Raw genomic sequence first — 15561 nt, 5'->3', positions numbered from 1 at the left:
TCAAGAGTTCATTTTAAGCACAGTACAGTACTATTTGTTTATCAAAGAATAATTTTTGTTGATTTTATGTTACCTTGTATTTACTAGATTTACATACAAATAATAATGATAAATGATGATAAAATAAAAAGCTTGTGTTTTGTTTGTAAATTGCTTATTTTTTCATTACATTGAAGTTGTGGATTCTATCAAACATTTTTCTACAGGATGTATGTACTGTATTTTTTTAATGTGGCAGTCTTTGAAGCATATCAACTGTGCAAAAAGAGGGCTAAATGTACTCAATGTTAACAGTAAATGCTGTTTTAATATGTCGATATTCCACACTAAAAAAATGTGAGGGTCAGGGAATTTGGACAAAGTTGGTCAGGGAAAGTCAGGGAATTCAAAACAAAAATTTGAGTAGGAACCCTGTATAAAACTTTTTCTGATTCTCTGTACAAAATTTGCTGCCAAAAATTCAAAATAACTAAAAATGCTAAATTGTGTTACAATTTAGCATTATAATACAATAATAATTAGTTTACAATTTGAGATTTTTTTAAATGAATATTCTTAATGAATCAATGTGTATATGCTTAATGTGTATAATTTATAAAATTTTTATTACATTTATTTTTCCTAATATTGATAATATCTTGTGCTGTGTGTAAGTATAGTCAACCCCCTTATAACACAGTAGATACGTTCCGTATTTTATGAATTCCATTTTCTATGAGTCCTTAAATACATGAGCCAATCACAGCCCGGCATGTATGCAGTTTACGGACTATGGCTGTTGGAAAGGTTTTCTTCCATAAAATTAATTGATTCTAGACTAATTTGACTCAACATTTCCAAACTATGTATAATTTTTTGGGAATAATCCATATAAACTATGCTATAAACAAAAATTTGTAGGATTATTTACCGAGTGGGCATCGTTGAACACACTCGTGTTCAACGATGCCATTGCTTAAACTTGTTTTCATCATGGAGCGGTGCATTGAATGGCACCCGTGCGCTTCCTGATAAATTATTTTTTTTTTGCAAAAAATTTGCTGAACTTTGGAGACATCATTAATATAAATATAATTTTTATGGACGTTAAATAATAAATGGTTTTTAGTAGGTCTGTTGCTCGTTTAAACTCAACGGTTTGTACAATATCCGCTATTGGTCTAGATTCGACCAATCCTGTCACAACACGAGTCGGTGATGACATTTTACTGAATTATATGAGTCTCTTTTAGTGTGTTTATACAAATATGGTCGCAATTTTTTCACCATCATATAGGAATCTGAACTATATGAACCCGTTTTATAGGGGGGTCTACTGTACTGTATGTGGATTTGAAACAAAATAGTATATTAACTTCTAGATAAATTAATTCTTAACATAGAGAGGTATTTTGATTTTAATGATTTGATTTTTAATTAGCTTGTACACTATTTTATAAGTTAAAACTTGTAAACAGAGACATTTTAAATTTATATATTTCTATAAATTAACACAATTATATGGTGAAAAGATCATTTTTAAAAATATTATCTTTAAAATTACAGTTTGATTTGTTTTTGGGTTCTGTTTTGTCTCTTCAGTACTTCAAATTTATTTAAAATTTCACACATTCATTAGAAAAACTATTTAGAGGGAATTTTCAAATATTATTTTCAGTGTGTTAATTTTTAATTTGCATAATAGCATGTGTGTTGATTTTATATATACATTTATGCTTTTTCATTTATTTCAGATTGCAGGAAAATCATATAGCCACAAAGTGGATATTTTTTCATTAGGTTTAATTCTATTTGAATTACTTTTTCCTCTGAAAACTTATATGGAGAGAGTTCAGGTAATAAATTTATTATTATTTTGATATGTTTAAGTGTACAAAAAATATTTCTTATTAAATTAGTTAATACAGTAGAAGTTCATTAATCCAGTATCTATAGGACCAAGTGGGACAGGATTATCAAAAATCATGGATTACCAGATGTGTATTTTTGTAAAATTAAATGTTATATAAAATAAAAACATTGCAGACATTGCTGTACACTTTGTATCAGTGCACACTGCTGTGTACTTTCCATTTGTTTATGTATGTTTGTGAGACTTTTCTTTGCCTTTTGAAAAGCTTTAATTGAAACAAGAAAGATTTGGATAACAGGAACGTTTTAAGGAATACAAATTACATAAAAAATATTGTGCTTATTATAAAAAAAATGTAGGACATCTTTTGTCTTTTCGCGCGTCTTCTTCAACCGTCATCTCGCCGGCCGATGGCGTTTCGCTCTCCACAGCTTGGCCATCCTGCAGATCACTCCGTCCTCGGAGAGATTACTGGAAAACTAAAACACAACACACACAAAAAAACATAAGAACAAAAAGAGAAAATATGATTAGAAATGTTCTGGAAAAGTTCTTGATGTCAGTCGAGATCAATGGGCCATGGCTTCATGTGGTCAGCTGCAGTAACAGTCACATTGGGCCCTTCATGATGACCAATTTTCTCAACCGCATATCTGTCCCTAGGCATCGTCGAGGTAACCTTGTAAGGTCCGAAAAACTTAGGTCTTAGTTTGAGACCTGTCCCATACTGGGTTTTCTGAATAGCAACAAGGTCGTTGACCTGATATTTGGGAGCTGGTTTTCTTTTCTTATTGTAGGATTTACGATTTTCCTCCTGTAGTTTCAAGATGTTTTGTTTGGCATCTTCTCGAATCTTGTCTCTATCTTGCATCGTACAGTTTAAAAATTCTTCTTCCAAAATCTCTTTTATTCTCAGGTCTTCTTTATTTTTCATTTTGGTACCGNCGAGTTAAGCCTAATCCACATCCGAGCCTATTCCTATCCCGGACGAGCCCCCACTTCTGTGAGACTTTTCTTTGCCTTTTGAAAAGCTTTAATTGAAACAAGAAAGATTTGGATAACAGGAACGTTTTAAGGAATACAAATTACATAAAAAATATTGTGATTATTATAAAAAAAAACAAATGTAGGACGTCTTTCGTCTTTTCGTGCGTCTTCTTCAACCATCGTCTCCTCTCGCGAAGTCACGTCTCGTCCCGCTCTCGTCGTCTTGCCGGCCGATGGCGTTTCGCTCTCCACGTTTTTTAAGCAGTTTGAAGCATTTTTCAGACTGATACCATGTCAGGATTGATTGAAACCCACAAAAATGCTAATGAACATGTTATGCATAAAATCAATATTCATAATGATCCACATGCATATAATAATTTGCCAGGTGTTTACTGTAGTTTTGCCCAGGATTTTTAGCATAACTTAATAGCAATTTAGCTGCCAGATTAATGAACTTCTAAAAATGCAATATCTTTTTTCCGTAAATTTCTGTCAAAAGTATTTTATCTTTATTCTCTGCATTACATTGAAGTATTTTTTAAACTTCTAATAGGTTAAAAATATTTTTAAAAATTAATCATATAAACTTTTTCTTTTTAAAGACCTTGCTTGGTGTAAAAGAACAGAAATTTCCAAATAATTTCAAAGAAGAGTACCCAGAGGAGGTTATTAACTTTATATTTTAATTTATTTTACTTTAAATAGCAAGTAGATTGTAATAGTGTGTTTATTGTTATATAATACATTTCTTTAAAATTATCTATAACAACATACTGTCAAATTTCTGCTGTATTATCTTATTAATTTACTCCTTTATTAGATAATTTTTAATATTTTATAAATTAATCATTGCAAAAGAAATATGCAAATTTTAGTAATGAAAATATATTTTGATTTTTATAGATCTTCATTGTTAACTTAAAATAATTTTACTACATTTTAAAAACCTTTTCATTTATTTAGCGTATGGCTTATAACAAAGCGTAACAAAATGGAGTAACACAAAATAAGAAATGAAATAAGAGAATAAGAAACAGTAAATCCATATACAATTATAAAACTGTACAATTATGTGACTGCACATATACACAAGAATATAAAGAGTATTCAGAGCTGTAGATCTAACTTGCTTATCCACTTTACGGCTTCTGAGTTTAGTATGTCACTCCAGTCTCCTAGGAAAGCCCACATTGTACACTCATGTGCAATGTGCTTAACAGTCTGATGTAGAGCACCACAATCACACTCCAGGCTTGAAACCTTCTTCCATTTGAACAAAGAGTCTCTACACCTGCCATGGCCTGTCCTGACACGGTTTAATATGGTCCATGTTTTGCGAAGTAAGTCAAATCCCTGGATTTTTTTCTCCACAACAGAACAGACTGTGCAAGTAGGGCCCCGTTCCTGTTTCCCAGTGGTTTTTCCACAATGTCGTGTAGTCACCATCAGTTGTGGCCATGTCTTGAGATGCCTGAAGGGTTGGATTCCGAGATTTCAAATGGTTAATACTCAAAGATGGAATGTCTTGGTGAACTTGGAGCTGAAGATTTTTGCTTATCTTTAGGGACTCGCAAACAAGGGCCTTAAAACATCGCAGGTCAGTGGCATGATTCCTGTCAATAATGATAGCCAAAGTGCTGGAGTAGATTGTATAGTACCAGAAACCAGGCACATTGTAACATTAAGCTGCATATCTACCAATCTTGTATGGGAGCTATTCAGCCAGATGGGCACAATACTCAGCACACAAGTAAACCAGTCCTAAAGCTGAGCAGCACAAAGTGTTAGCAGTTGATTTCCATGTGGTTCCACAAAGCTTCTGTATTATATTATTCTTGCTCTTAAGCTTGCCAGCAACATTTGTTAGATGCATCTTAAAAGACAGAGTACGATCAAGGGTGATTCCCAGGTATTTAGGGTACATATTATATCAGTGGTGTGCCATGACATTTGATGATATGGAAGCTGTGTTTCTGTAAGAAGCCGACTTCCAGGGGCAATCAGTCAGTTACGATCTAGGGTCCATTCATATTCGTTTGTTCGATAAGCCAGTAAAACTATAGAGTTCTCTAAATGTATTTTCAATTAATAGATTATTTAACGCACTTAATAAATAAACAAGTTCAATATAATTACCTCTGTTATATTAGATTCAATAGATTCCCTATGCCCTCTAAATGCCAATTCTTGCTTTGATAACATCTACTAATTTAGATATATCTATTAGCTGTAACTTTGTTATAATTTTCAATATTTATTTTATATTGTTTATTAATGTTAAATTTAATTCTATTTTGATTTCCAAATTGCTTCAAGTTTACGAAAGAATCGATGTGAGATTTACAATTTTTGTGTCTTTTGTGAGCTTTACTAAAATTATTTAAATCATCAAAGCCATTCTTATTCCACACTAATTTTATTTGAAAATAGTAGGCAAGGCCAACAAAACAATTTTTGCATTTTTATGCATCCACAAAGCCATTTTATGTCTTCATAAATTTTATCATGAAAATGTTGAACAAATTTTTTTGTTGACATTTATATTTAATTTAGGCATTGGTTTTTCTCTTTTAATGTTTTCTTTTTCATTATATGGTCTTGAGGCAAAATTTTTTTGAAATAAATTTTCAATATCACAATTACATTCTAAACCACTAGCCATAATATAAGAGCTAAAATTAAAAATAAATAAAATTATAAAAACTTATTTCTTAAAATAAAATGTGTGCTGGATATACAATTATACATACCTGGTACAAAATATTCAATTGTATGAATATACTTTTAAAGAAAATTCTAATTAAATATAGTTTTGTGAAGAAATGTATATAAAAATAACATAAAATATTATTTACTTTTTAAATATTAAAACAATCCACTTAGTTAAAATTGCTCCCTACCAGTGGCTCATAGATGGAATCAGAGATGATCTTGGTAGGTGTGCAGTACATGCATGCACGAATGCTAAATCCTGAGGGTGCCAATACCGGTTAATGTCAAATGCCTCTTTTGTCGCATCACTAGTATATCTCAAAGGATGCAACAGGGTTGTTGTAAATTTTAAATGTTTCTCACCATAGCTGTAAAAATCTAAATTAATTAGAAAACAAATGACTATTAAGTTTAACTAATTTGTTTTAGGACCAGTTGTCCACGGAAATTTCCAAAATTTACAACTTTTCGAACTGGAAAAATTTCTGTCTTTTCTATGTCTAATATTATGAAGAAATCAGTCCCCACTATACTCGGCTAGAGATTGGTTCGGTTAAGCTTTTGTTTAAGTAAAATTCAGACTCTTCCATCAGGGTTTTATTTATGTCCCCAATTCCATAATTGCTTAATTATTTTACTTCTTAAGTAGAAATAAGTTGAAACCAGTTACTTTGTACTTGAATACTTGTAGTCTTGGAAAAAAATGAAAAGACAAACGGATACATAAATCATAAATTTGAGAGCTTTTTCTGTACCTCGTGCATCTCTCTCATTGATTAAATTTAGTTGTAAATGATGCTACCAAAGTAACAGTTAATTTTTTAACATTGTACAAGAATTGTACATGTCTTTTTCTACATCCTCTTAAAGATGGGACATACGAAATCATAATATCACTGGTTTAACATTGAAATCCGTAAATAATGTAAGATGGGAGAGCAGAATAAAAATAAAGAATCCATTAAAATATTTGATAACTCCTGTCAACTATACAGAACTATCATAAAAACATAACCCCCAACCGATAATAATTTACTGATAAGTTATAAATCTACTCGTGATTCACATAATTGGGCGAGGGCGGCCAAATATCTAGCAGGGAGACGGCTAACAGTCTAGAACCAGTCCTGGATAGAATCGTTGGAAGCGTTATACATGTGTAGTTTCCACCAGTTAAACTGGGTGAGGGTGCTCTGTAAAGCGCATGCGCAAATGAGTATAATCTGGCTATTTGGAAGCTGACAATACAGCACTTCCATTCCACCACTAATATTTGAATATACAATAGCAATCTTATCGGTTTTTTTCATATGTAGTATAAAAATTTGTAATAAGATACATAATGCGGTTATAATAAAAAATTAATTTTAATTATATGAAAATAATTGCACAATATGTATTTATTTTTTAGAAAATACAAGGGAAGCGGCACTTCCACCGCTTCCAATGACAGCACGCCACTGTATTATATCTAAGAGATTGGTTATAGAAAGAGACATTCAGCTTTGTATTTGCCATGTAGTAAAATATAACTGTTACACAGAGGAGCATTATTGAGAATGTTAGCTTATCAGAACCTTNCCAACCAGTACGGCTGTTTTCAATCGACAAATTAGACAGATACTTAATTAAGATGTTGTCGAGATCTTCCAAGTTACTTCCTTGCATGCATCACTGGTATAAATTAGGGGCAACCAAGGGGGGCGCCATAATAGGATCTCGCTCCATCCTAAAACTTACCTCGGGCCGGCACTGCACGGTAGTACAGGAATTTTTTGAATATAGACCATATCACTTAACACAACATTCCTATCATAATTCTATAAAGAATTGGGACAGATTTATAGGATATTAGGTTTTAGCCTTACAGGATACAGATTATTTAGAAACTTTCATGATAAAGTGTTTAAATTAGAATTTTCTAAAGCTATGCTAAGAAACCTTACTGAAAAACTCTAATGTTGAGAATTTTGTGGTAATGAACAATGAAGCACATTTTTACATAATGGAATAGTGAGAAAGAATAGTTTGTTTTGGAGAATTAGATGAAAAAAAATAATACTGAGAAATGATGATAAATTTGTTCAAAATCTTAATGAGTTGTTTATTGTAGATAATTCTAAATAAGTTCTAAGCTGAAAATGGTAAAATATTCAACTTGAAAACATTTAAACATTTCTTCACTTTATTAAAAACTGTTGGCTAGCTAAAATAAATAGTTTAATTTGTTGTGAATCTACTGTTTAATTAAAATAGAAATTCTTTTTCATTTTATATTTATATCATAGTTGCATTAATAAACCTAAATTATTTTTATCTCAGAGATCGAACATTTGAAAGATTTTTATTATTATTAATTTGCAATTCAGAATAATTTTATTGATTGATTGATTAATAATTTACATTACAAGAAGTTTAATGATCTGAATTTATTATTAGACTTCATAATATTCAGCTATTAAAAAAAGAATCAATGAAAGAAATGTGTAAAAATTTAAAGTGTGCAACTGATATTAATATTTTATTATTAGACTTCATAATATTCAGCTATTAAAAAAAGAATCAATGAAAGAAATGTGTAAAAATTTAAAATTAATATCTGATATTAATATTTTATATATTCAGTGTCATAATAATTTTTTTCAGTGTAAACTTGTTGAGAAATTGGTTTCTGCTGATCCAGAGGAAAGACCTCCTGCTTATGTGATCCGATCCCATTCCCTGTTTCAAAACATTCATCCTCAGACTGAAGTTATCATCAGACCCCGACAGAGGACCTTGTCCAGTCGACTCTCTTCAGGTTCTGAATGTGATTTACCTTCCCCCGGTCCTATCATATGTTAAGTCTTGAAGAGAGAGACATTTCACTATATTATTAAGAATTTGTTTTATGCATTTATTCATCATTCATCAGTAAATTCAATGACCAAATAATTGTTAAGTTTGTAAATAATTTATGATATTGAAGGGGTATCTTTAATGTACTGTATGTTACTGAAAGTATAGTGCTTATTCCATATTAAATTTGTGATATTCAGATTTTTGAATATAAAAGAAATATGTTTACATATTAAATTGAATTTCCATTTTAATCATTCCAAGTGTTAGCTCCAGTAAAGGAATATACAATTTCCACTTTAACATATTATCATCTTAAAGTAGTAATATATAATGTCAATTATAATTTCCAAATATATTTTTGAAGTCTATAATTTTTTTATATATTAAAAATTTTTTTATATTTGATTATTATACTGCAATACAGTGGTGCCAAAACTTTTAAATTGGCAGGCCAAATTGCACATAGTCATAGTAGGTAGGCAGGCCACAAATATTTTGTATATCCCATATATACCAAAATAGGTCTGTTTCTATCATAAGTGGTGTGTCAAATACATTTTCAGGCCAAATTTGGCCCCAGGCCCTAGTTTTGGCATCACTGCTGTAATATATTAATAAAAATTTTCACTGTTTGAATTTTCTAATTTATTTAGTTTTAAGCCATAAAGTAATAATTTAACTATTTTGAAAATTTAAAAAACCAATTTTCACAAAAATGTTGGTTTATAAACATTTCTGAACCATGCTGTCTTCAGCTGTATTGTCAAACAACAGAATTTTTTCTAGCACTTAAAAACACTACTGTTTGAATGCTGCCAAATGTATCATATAAATCATACATGTAAACCTGAGTGGTTGTAATTTCATAATTAATAGTAAAAAATGCCAGTATTGTATTTATCGCATGTTCACGAGCGAGCGAAAGTGAGTATAATTGCGTATTCTGTAGCATATGTCAATATGTAGATATTTGTAAATAAAATGTTAATAATATTTTTAATTTGGAGTTTTATTCAGGTAATTTTACACACAAAACCAGTGCAAAACTTTTTACTTAGTTCACAGATTACTAATACAATAGAACCCCCAATAATGCAGAACCTCTGTTAATCTGAGACAAACCTGCTACAAATAAGAATAGTAGTATTACTTTTAGTGTATTTGTGACAAAGCTGCCAATGAATAAGAAGCAAGTAAATACTTTTTATACAGTCAAGGTTGAAAATACTAGTGTTTGATGATGAGGTGACATTTTTAACTCTCTCCATCCATACTAAGAGGGTCTTTGTTCCCTGTCTGTCATTATGGGCCTAGTTAAAAAATTGCAAGGGTGGCTGGATGGTGAGGGATAAATCCAAACATATTCAGGATAAATCCCAACATATTCAGGATAAATGAACTACAGAACGTTGTTTTTTATTAGTTTAAAACAAGGAAGGAACCAAGTTTAGAAGCTACTACAAAATTTGTTTCTCACATTGAAGTTAGATATTTTAATGAGTTAAATTTTAAGAATAAAAATGTGTATTATTAACATTATTGTACATATTAGCTGTATAATGATATACTAATTGTATAAATATAAATTGAAACAAGATATGATTGAAACATTATAAACAAACAACTGAATATCATAACTAAATAATAAAGTATATTTGAATAAAATAGTATAGAAACATTCTTTTGAGTGGTACACATAATAAAAAATCTCTCATAAATTACAAATAAAATATACTAAATATTTTTTTCATAAAAAATTAATTTCAGTTTATCAGATGAACTATGCTTTTTCTTTACACCTTTCAATGTTTTCTTAAATTCTTGTGATACATAATGCGGTCATAATAAAAAATTAATTTTAATTATATGAAAATAATTGCACAATATGTATTTATTTTTTAGAAAATACAAGGGAAGCGGCACTTCCACCGCTTCCAATGACAGCACGCCACTGTATTATATCTAAGAGATTGGTTATAGAAAGAGACATTCAGCTTTGTATTTGCCATGTAGTAAAAATCTAACTGTTACACAGAGGAGCATTATTGANCAGTTAAATCATACTCCCTGTCGTCGGTGAACGAAACATGGTTAAAACGGTTTAATCTGCCCATGTCTGCACTTGATTGCATTTTTTTGCTTTCATTGCAAAGCTTACTCGGAAATGTATCAGATTTGGAAGTAAACTTTTCTTTTTTATTTCTGCCGAAATCGTTTGTGTCACTAACCACAAGGGGTGATTTAGTGTTTTGAAAACCGTTTCCCTCTCCCCACTCAGTGGAATGCGAAAGGAACGTCTGCTCTTTTCTAGAGGCGTCATCTGATCTAACGAGTGTTGATTCAGCCGCAGACTTTCCATCAGGAACAAAAATTCGAGTATAATTAACACGAATAGTATTTTGACTTCGTTTCCCCATGACTTTGAATCCGTAGTTTGTTATAGAGAAGTTCAGTTTATTCAGAACATCTATTCCTATTATTATAGAATTACACAGATCACCTTCTACCACATAAATATTTGCAGGAAAGAGGGTATTCGTCAATCTTTATTTCACTTTCGAAGAAACCTAACGGAGAAATACTATTCCCATCTAATCCAATTAAAGATGCATCATCTGAGTTTAATTTCGAAGTCCCTACTTTATCATAAAAATGCCTTGGTATCATCATTATTTCTGACCCGGTGTCGATGAGTCCTTTTGTTTTTGCACCTAGGATTTCAACATCCGTTTCAATTTTGTTGTTACATCTAGAGAAATGACTTAGTTCCATTTTGTTTATTTCTTTTTGAGGACAAGCGTTAGCTTTATGGCCGAATTTTTTGCACTTAAAACATCTAATACTTTCGGATTTATACGAGCAATTACTCGAAATGTGACCAACTTCATTACAATTAAAACATTTGAGAGTTTTACTGTCATGCTTATTTCGATAAGGCTGGGGTTTTCAATGCTCTGTAGGTAAATTCGGTTTAGACTGAAACGAACGAGAATATGTAGACCGGATCTTCTCATACACTCTCAACTTTTCACGAAATTCTGTCAAATTATCCATTCCGTATAACATCACTTTGTTACTAGGTATGTCACGTATACCAGAAATAACATATTCGATCAACCCGTCAGGCTCAATTTTTCCANTACACTAAATTTCATTAATTAAATTATTATTTATTGAATTTTTTTGTTTATAAAACTGTATTTAGCAAATAAGAATTGAAAAATAAAATTATTTCACTTTGGTTTCTATTTTGAAATTGTCATATCCTTAGAATTATTGAGAAGTTGTAGAGAAGTTATACCATTATCTATCTGAATTTATTCAGATTTAATAGTATTTTTAAACTAGGTAACAAAAATTATATAGAGTGTCTTTTAGTAATAAATATATTTGGCACAATTGGTTACATTATTTCACATAATTTTAAATTTTTTAAAAACTGAAACAGTTTGTATTCAAAACAATTGTTTTGAGTCAGGTTTAATCAGTTGCTTTAATATTTTGCATAGAGAGAGTTCTGTTGAAATTATTCAAAAATACTTTTCTCAGGATAATCAATCAAATTTGAAAAATATCACTTTCAGATTCAATAAACATTGTGAAATTTGCATTTAATGTTGTGTTTCATGTTATATTTTGAAAGATTATGGAAATGAGAGCTTAAAAAAATCACAATAATAATAAATCGGTGAAATTTATAGAAAACAATACAATAATTAGGTATTTTATATCTTATGCCTCAAATTAATTAGAAGTCTATTAGAAGAATTGAATAAATTGATTGATTTTATTCACATTTTCAGGTAAGTGTCTTAATATTTTATTTAGTTTTCTGAAAATTGTTTTTGTATTTAATTCATTTTTTTGTTATCACTTAATATCTTGTATTATTGTTTTTTGAACATTTTATGCAGTTATTTTAAAAAAACATTGATTTTAAATCCTATTTATATAATTCAAATAAGATTTATAGTAAAATGATAAATATAACTATCTTGTTCCAAAGTGGATTAATAGCAATATTTCTTAATGGTTCTTAATGATAAAAATAAATTTTTGGTTAAAACTAAGCTATTAAATAAATTCTTGATGTTTATGTGTAATGGATGGATGGCATGTTTGAATATAAATTTCTTTCTCATTGAGAAAATTTATATTCAAACAATAATTCAATAAATTAAACAATGTTTGTTAATTTGTTCAATCATTAATTAACTATATTATAATTCAAATGTAACTCGACAACAAGTATTTGGATTATTGAAAATATTTTAAAAATTTATTTTAATAATCAAGGAGAAAAATCAGCATTTTTCAAGAAAATTTAGTAACAAAAAATTTTACGAATCCAAGATATAATTTTGCATGTGTACGCATGTGTGTTAAGACCAGATTTACTTAACAAGCTACAACTTAGGACCTCATATTTTTACATGTATTATTTACATGTATTACATGTATAACTTATAACAGGAAAGAGCCTGTTATAAGTTATAGCTATTGCCACTTAATAATGGTAATTAAACTATAAAATGTACTAAAATATGACTATACAGGGTGTGGCATAAAGAGTGGATAATCCGTTACCTGCGGATAGGGGACATCGTGACTGTTCAGAAAATTAAACATTGTGTTTAGTAAAAGTGTCATAGTTTTTGAGTTACTGGACATTTTCTATTTTTTGGAAAATGGACTTCCTCATTCACATTTTTCAATGTCATGGACACAAATCAAGGATTTTTCCCAGTCTGTTTTTAATACTAGTCTTGGATACATGTTCTATCAAATGTAAACTGCCATTTTAGTGTCATAGATTTGGTTTTTTTTAGAACAAAAAATAATTTAAAATTTTTGCTTCATTTTTTTTCGGTGTAAAAAAAAGTACTATAACCTGCATGACAAACTAATTAATAATTTGCCTATTGTACTGAGATTTAAAATAGCATAAATGGCATTTGTAGCTTTCAATTCAATGAATATTCCTACTGAGAAAGATCAAGGAAAATTTTTAAAATCTCATGAATGAATTGGGCTCGTAAATAATCTAATTGGAAATCCAATGAATCTAATTAAAATGACAGAATAAAACAAAATGATCAATTGGGTTACTACACTTATTATTGTAAATTTACAATAATAAGTGTTCAAAGTGACCACATGGGCTCTGACACGTGCCCTACATCTTCTAATAAATGATCGCTTAATTTTTCCTGCAATACCTGCTTCACTGATTTCCCGCGCAGTTCCCGAAGCTGCTTGATTGAGGTCATGGGCTCTTTGTACACTTTGTCCTTAAGGCACCCCAGTAAAAGAAGTCCATTTTCCATAAAAATAGAAAATGTCCAATAACTCAAAAACTATGACATTTTTACTAAACACAATGTTTATATTTTTGAACAGTCGTGATGTCCCCTATCCGCAGGTAACGGATTATCCACTCTTTATGCCACACCCTGTATAAATATATATAGTCATAATGGTAATTTCAGTACTAGTGTTTGTGTGTATTTGAAGTAATCTAAATAATTTTATAGCTGTAAACACTTCTCTGAAAAAATTTCCATCAAAAATATATAAAAATCCAGCTTTTGAATATCCATGTCTATTGCCTGGTACTGAGAAGTAATGCCTTAAATTCTAATGATGTATTAGCATTTTATTTATTATTATTTTATTTGTTTTCTAAATTATTTTGTTTATTATATTATTTTTATTTCTTGATGTTTAATAGAATGCTGTTCTTAAATATTAAAAAGTATTGAAAAATGAAATATTACAAAAATAAATGTTATAGATAACTATTTTAGTTGCTGATATTATCAGTACTGAGAATTTCTTTCAAAACATTAAAGATAAAGATCTGTAGAAAGTTACTTCAGAATCAAAGAACAATAGGATATATTTCTCAACCAAAATTTGTTTTCTATATTTTTATAATTTTTAAATATTTGTCATTTTAAATATTGTATTCAGTTTCGTTGGTTTTCTAACTGACATTCCATTCTCAAAGTTTTTGTGTAATAGCTGAAGATGGCCAAAAGTAGGTGAAAAATGTTTTTTAATAAACAAATTTGTAATGATTTCCAGAAAAAAAGCAATTTGTTTTATATGTTTTATAAAATGCTGCCAAATTTTTTGCTCAAATTTTAATTATAGTCTAGAAAATTAATTTATGCATATAAATAAATAAATTTTCACATGCATAAAGAGAGGGAAAAAAATGTATTAAATAAAGAACTTCACATTGGAAAATGGAATAAGTGACTTGGAAGGTCTAGTCTGATGATTCATACGATTGCTCTTCACAGCCCTGAATATTTTACTTACTAGTTATTAATGTGTAGTAATTGTAAATATTTTTGTACCATTCCCAGTATTTGACAAATTGTAAGATTAAGATAGCTTGAAAATTGACTTAAATTGGTTGGAATTAATTTCTGCACAATTATTATTATTATGTTGCAAATGTCATGCTTAGCTGTTACTGGTACCAAGTGCTATGCCAGACTAAAGTCAAGGCATAGTTACTCAAATAAGTGTAACGTTAAGCTGTGTTATTGGCAAATATGTCAACATGTAGAAACTTCCTAACAATGTAACATGTGTTCAATATTGCAGCTTTCTGTAGTGCCATGTATATGTTTTTATTAAGGTTTAATGTTTCACAACTTTTGTGTAGTTTATTTGATATAACACCAATAGAAAAGAGGACAACAGGTACAATAAATACCTTATCCATCCTCCACATCTGTCATATTTCTTGAGCGAGTGGAGAGTATTTGTTGACTTTTTCAGTGTAAGTAATTTTTATTATGAGTGGAATGGAGATGTCTATTATATAAGTAATCTTACTTTATTTGTCAATGAGTGATGTCAGGTCTATTGTGATAAATTGTTTTATCTGTGATTATGACTCTGTTGTACTATATTTTGTGTATCATTTTGTAATATTGCCTGTGGAGTATATTTGTACTGTGGTATCTGGATGTTTAATAATCTGTGCTTCTGTGCAACATTTTGGTGTATTATATTTGCTACATGATTATGCTTGTGTAAATAATCTGTTTGCGCTAACAGCTTGCAACTAGAGGTTATATGTTGAATTGTTTCTGGCAGAATGTGGCATTTCTGCAAGAGTAATTTGTGTGATGTATCTTTCAGGAGTG

At 29.8% G+C, this 15561-nt stretch overlaps 1 protein-coding gene across 1 annotated transcript; it reads left to right on the top strand.

Moving 5' to 3' along the window:
- The first annotated feature begins 1736 nt into the window (after positions 1 to 1736).
- LOC111636184 (eukaryotic translation initiation factor 2-alpha kinase 3-like) lies at positions 1737 to 9920 on the top strand. The gene is made up of 3 exons (XM_023381380.1): positions 1737 to 1835; positions 3445 to 3507; positions 8201 to 9920. The coding sequence occupies exons 1-3, from the start codon at positions 1821 to 1823 to the stop codon at positions 8396 to 8398; spliced, it is 276 nt and encodes a 91-aa protein (XP_023237148.1). The 5' UTR covers positions 1737 to 1820; the 3' UTR covers positions 8399 to 9920.
- The last annotated feature ends 5641 nt before the right edge of the window (positions 9921 to 15561 follow it).

Source organism: Centruroides sculpturatus, unplaced genomic scaffold, assembly GCF_000671375.1.
Source record: "Centruroides sculpturatus isolate CEXI.00-Female unplaced genomic scaffold, Cexi_2.0 scaffold208, whole genome shotgun sequence".
Lineage (NCBI taxonomy): Eukaryota > Metazoa > Arthropoda > Arachnida > Scorpiones > Buthidae > Centruroides > Centruroides sculpturatus.
Note: the sequence above shows the minus strand (reverse complement) of the source record. Positions and strands in the feature narration are given on the sequence as shown.

What these genes read in the sequence shown, in the direction of transcription:
- LOC111636184 (XM_023381380.1), top strand. An exon ending in AAGAAGAGTACCCAGAGGAG is followed by an intron (nt 3,508 to 8,200) that starts GTTATTAACTTT and finishes AATTTTTTTCAG; the next exon opens with TGTAAACTTGTTGAGAAATT.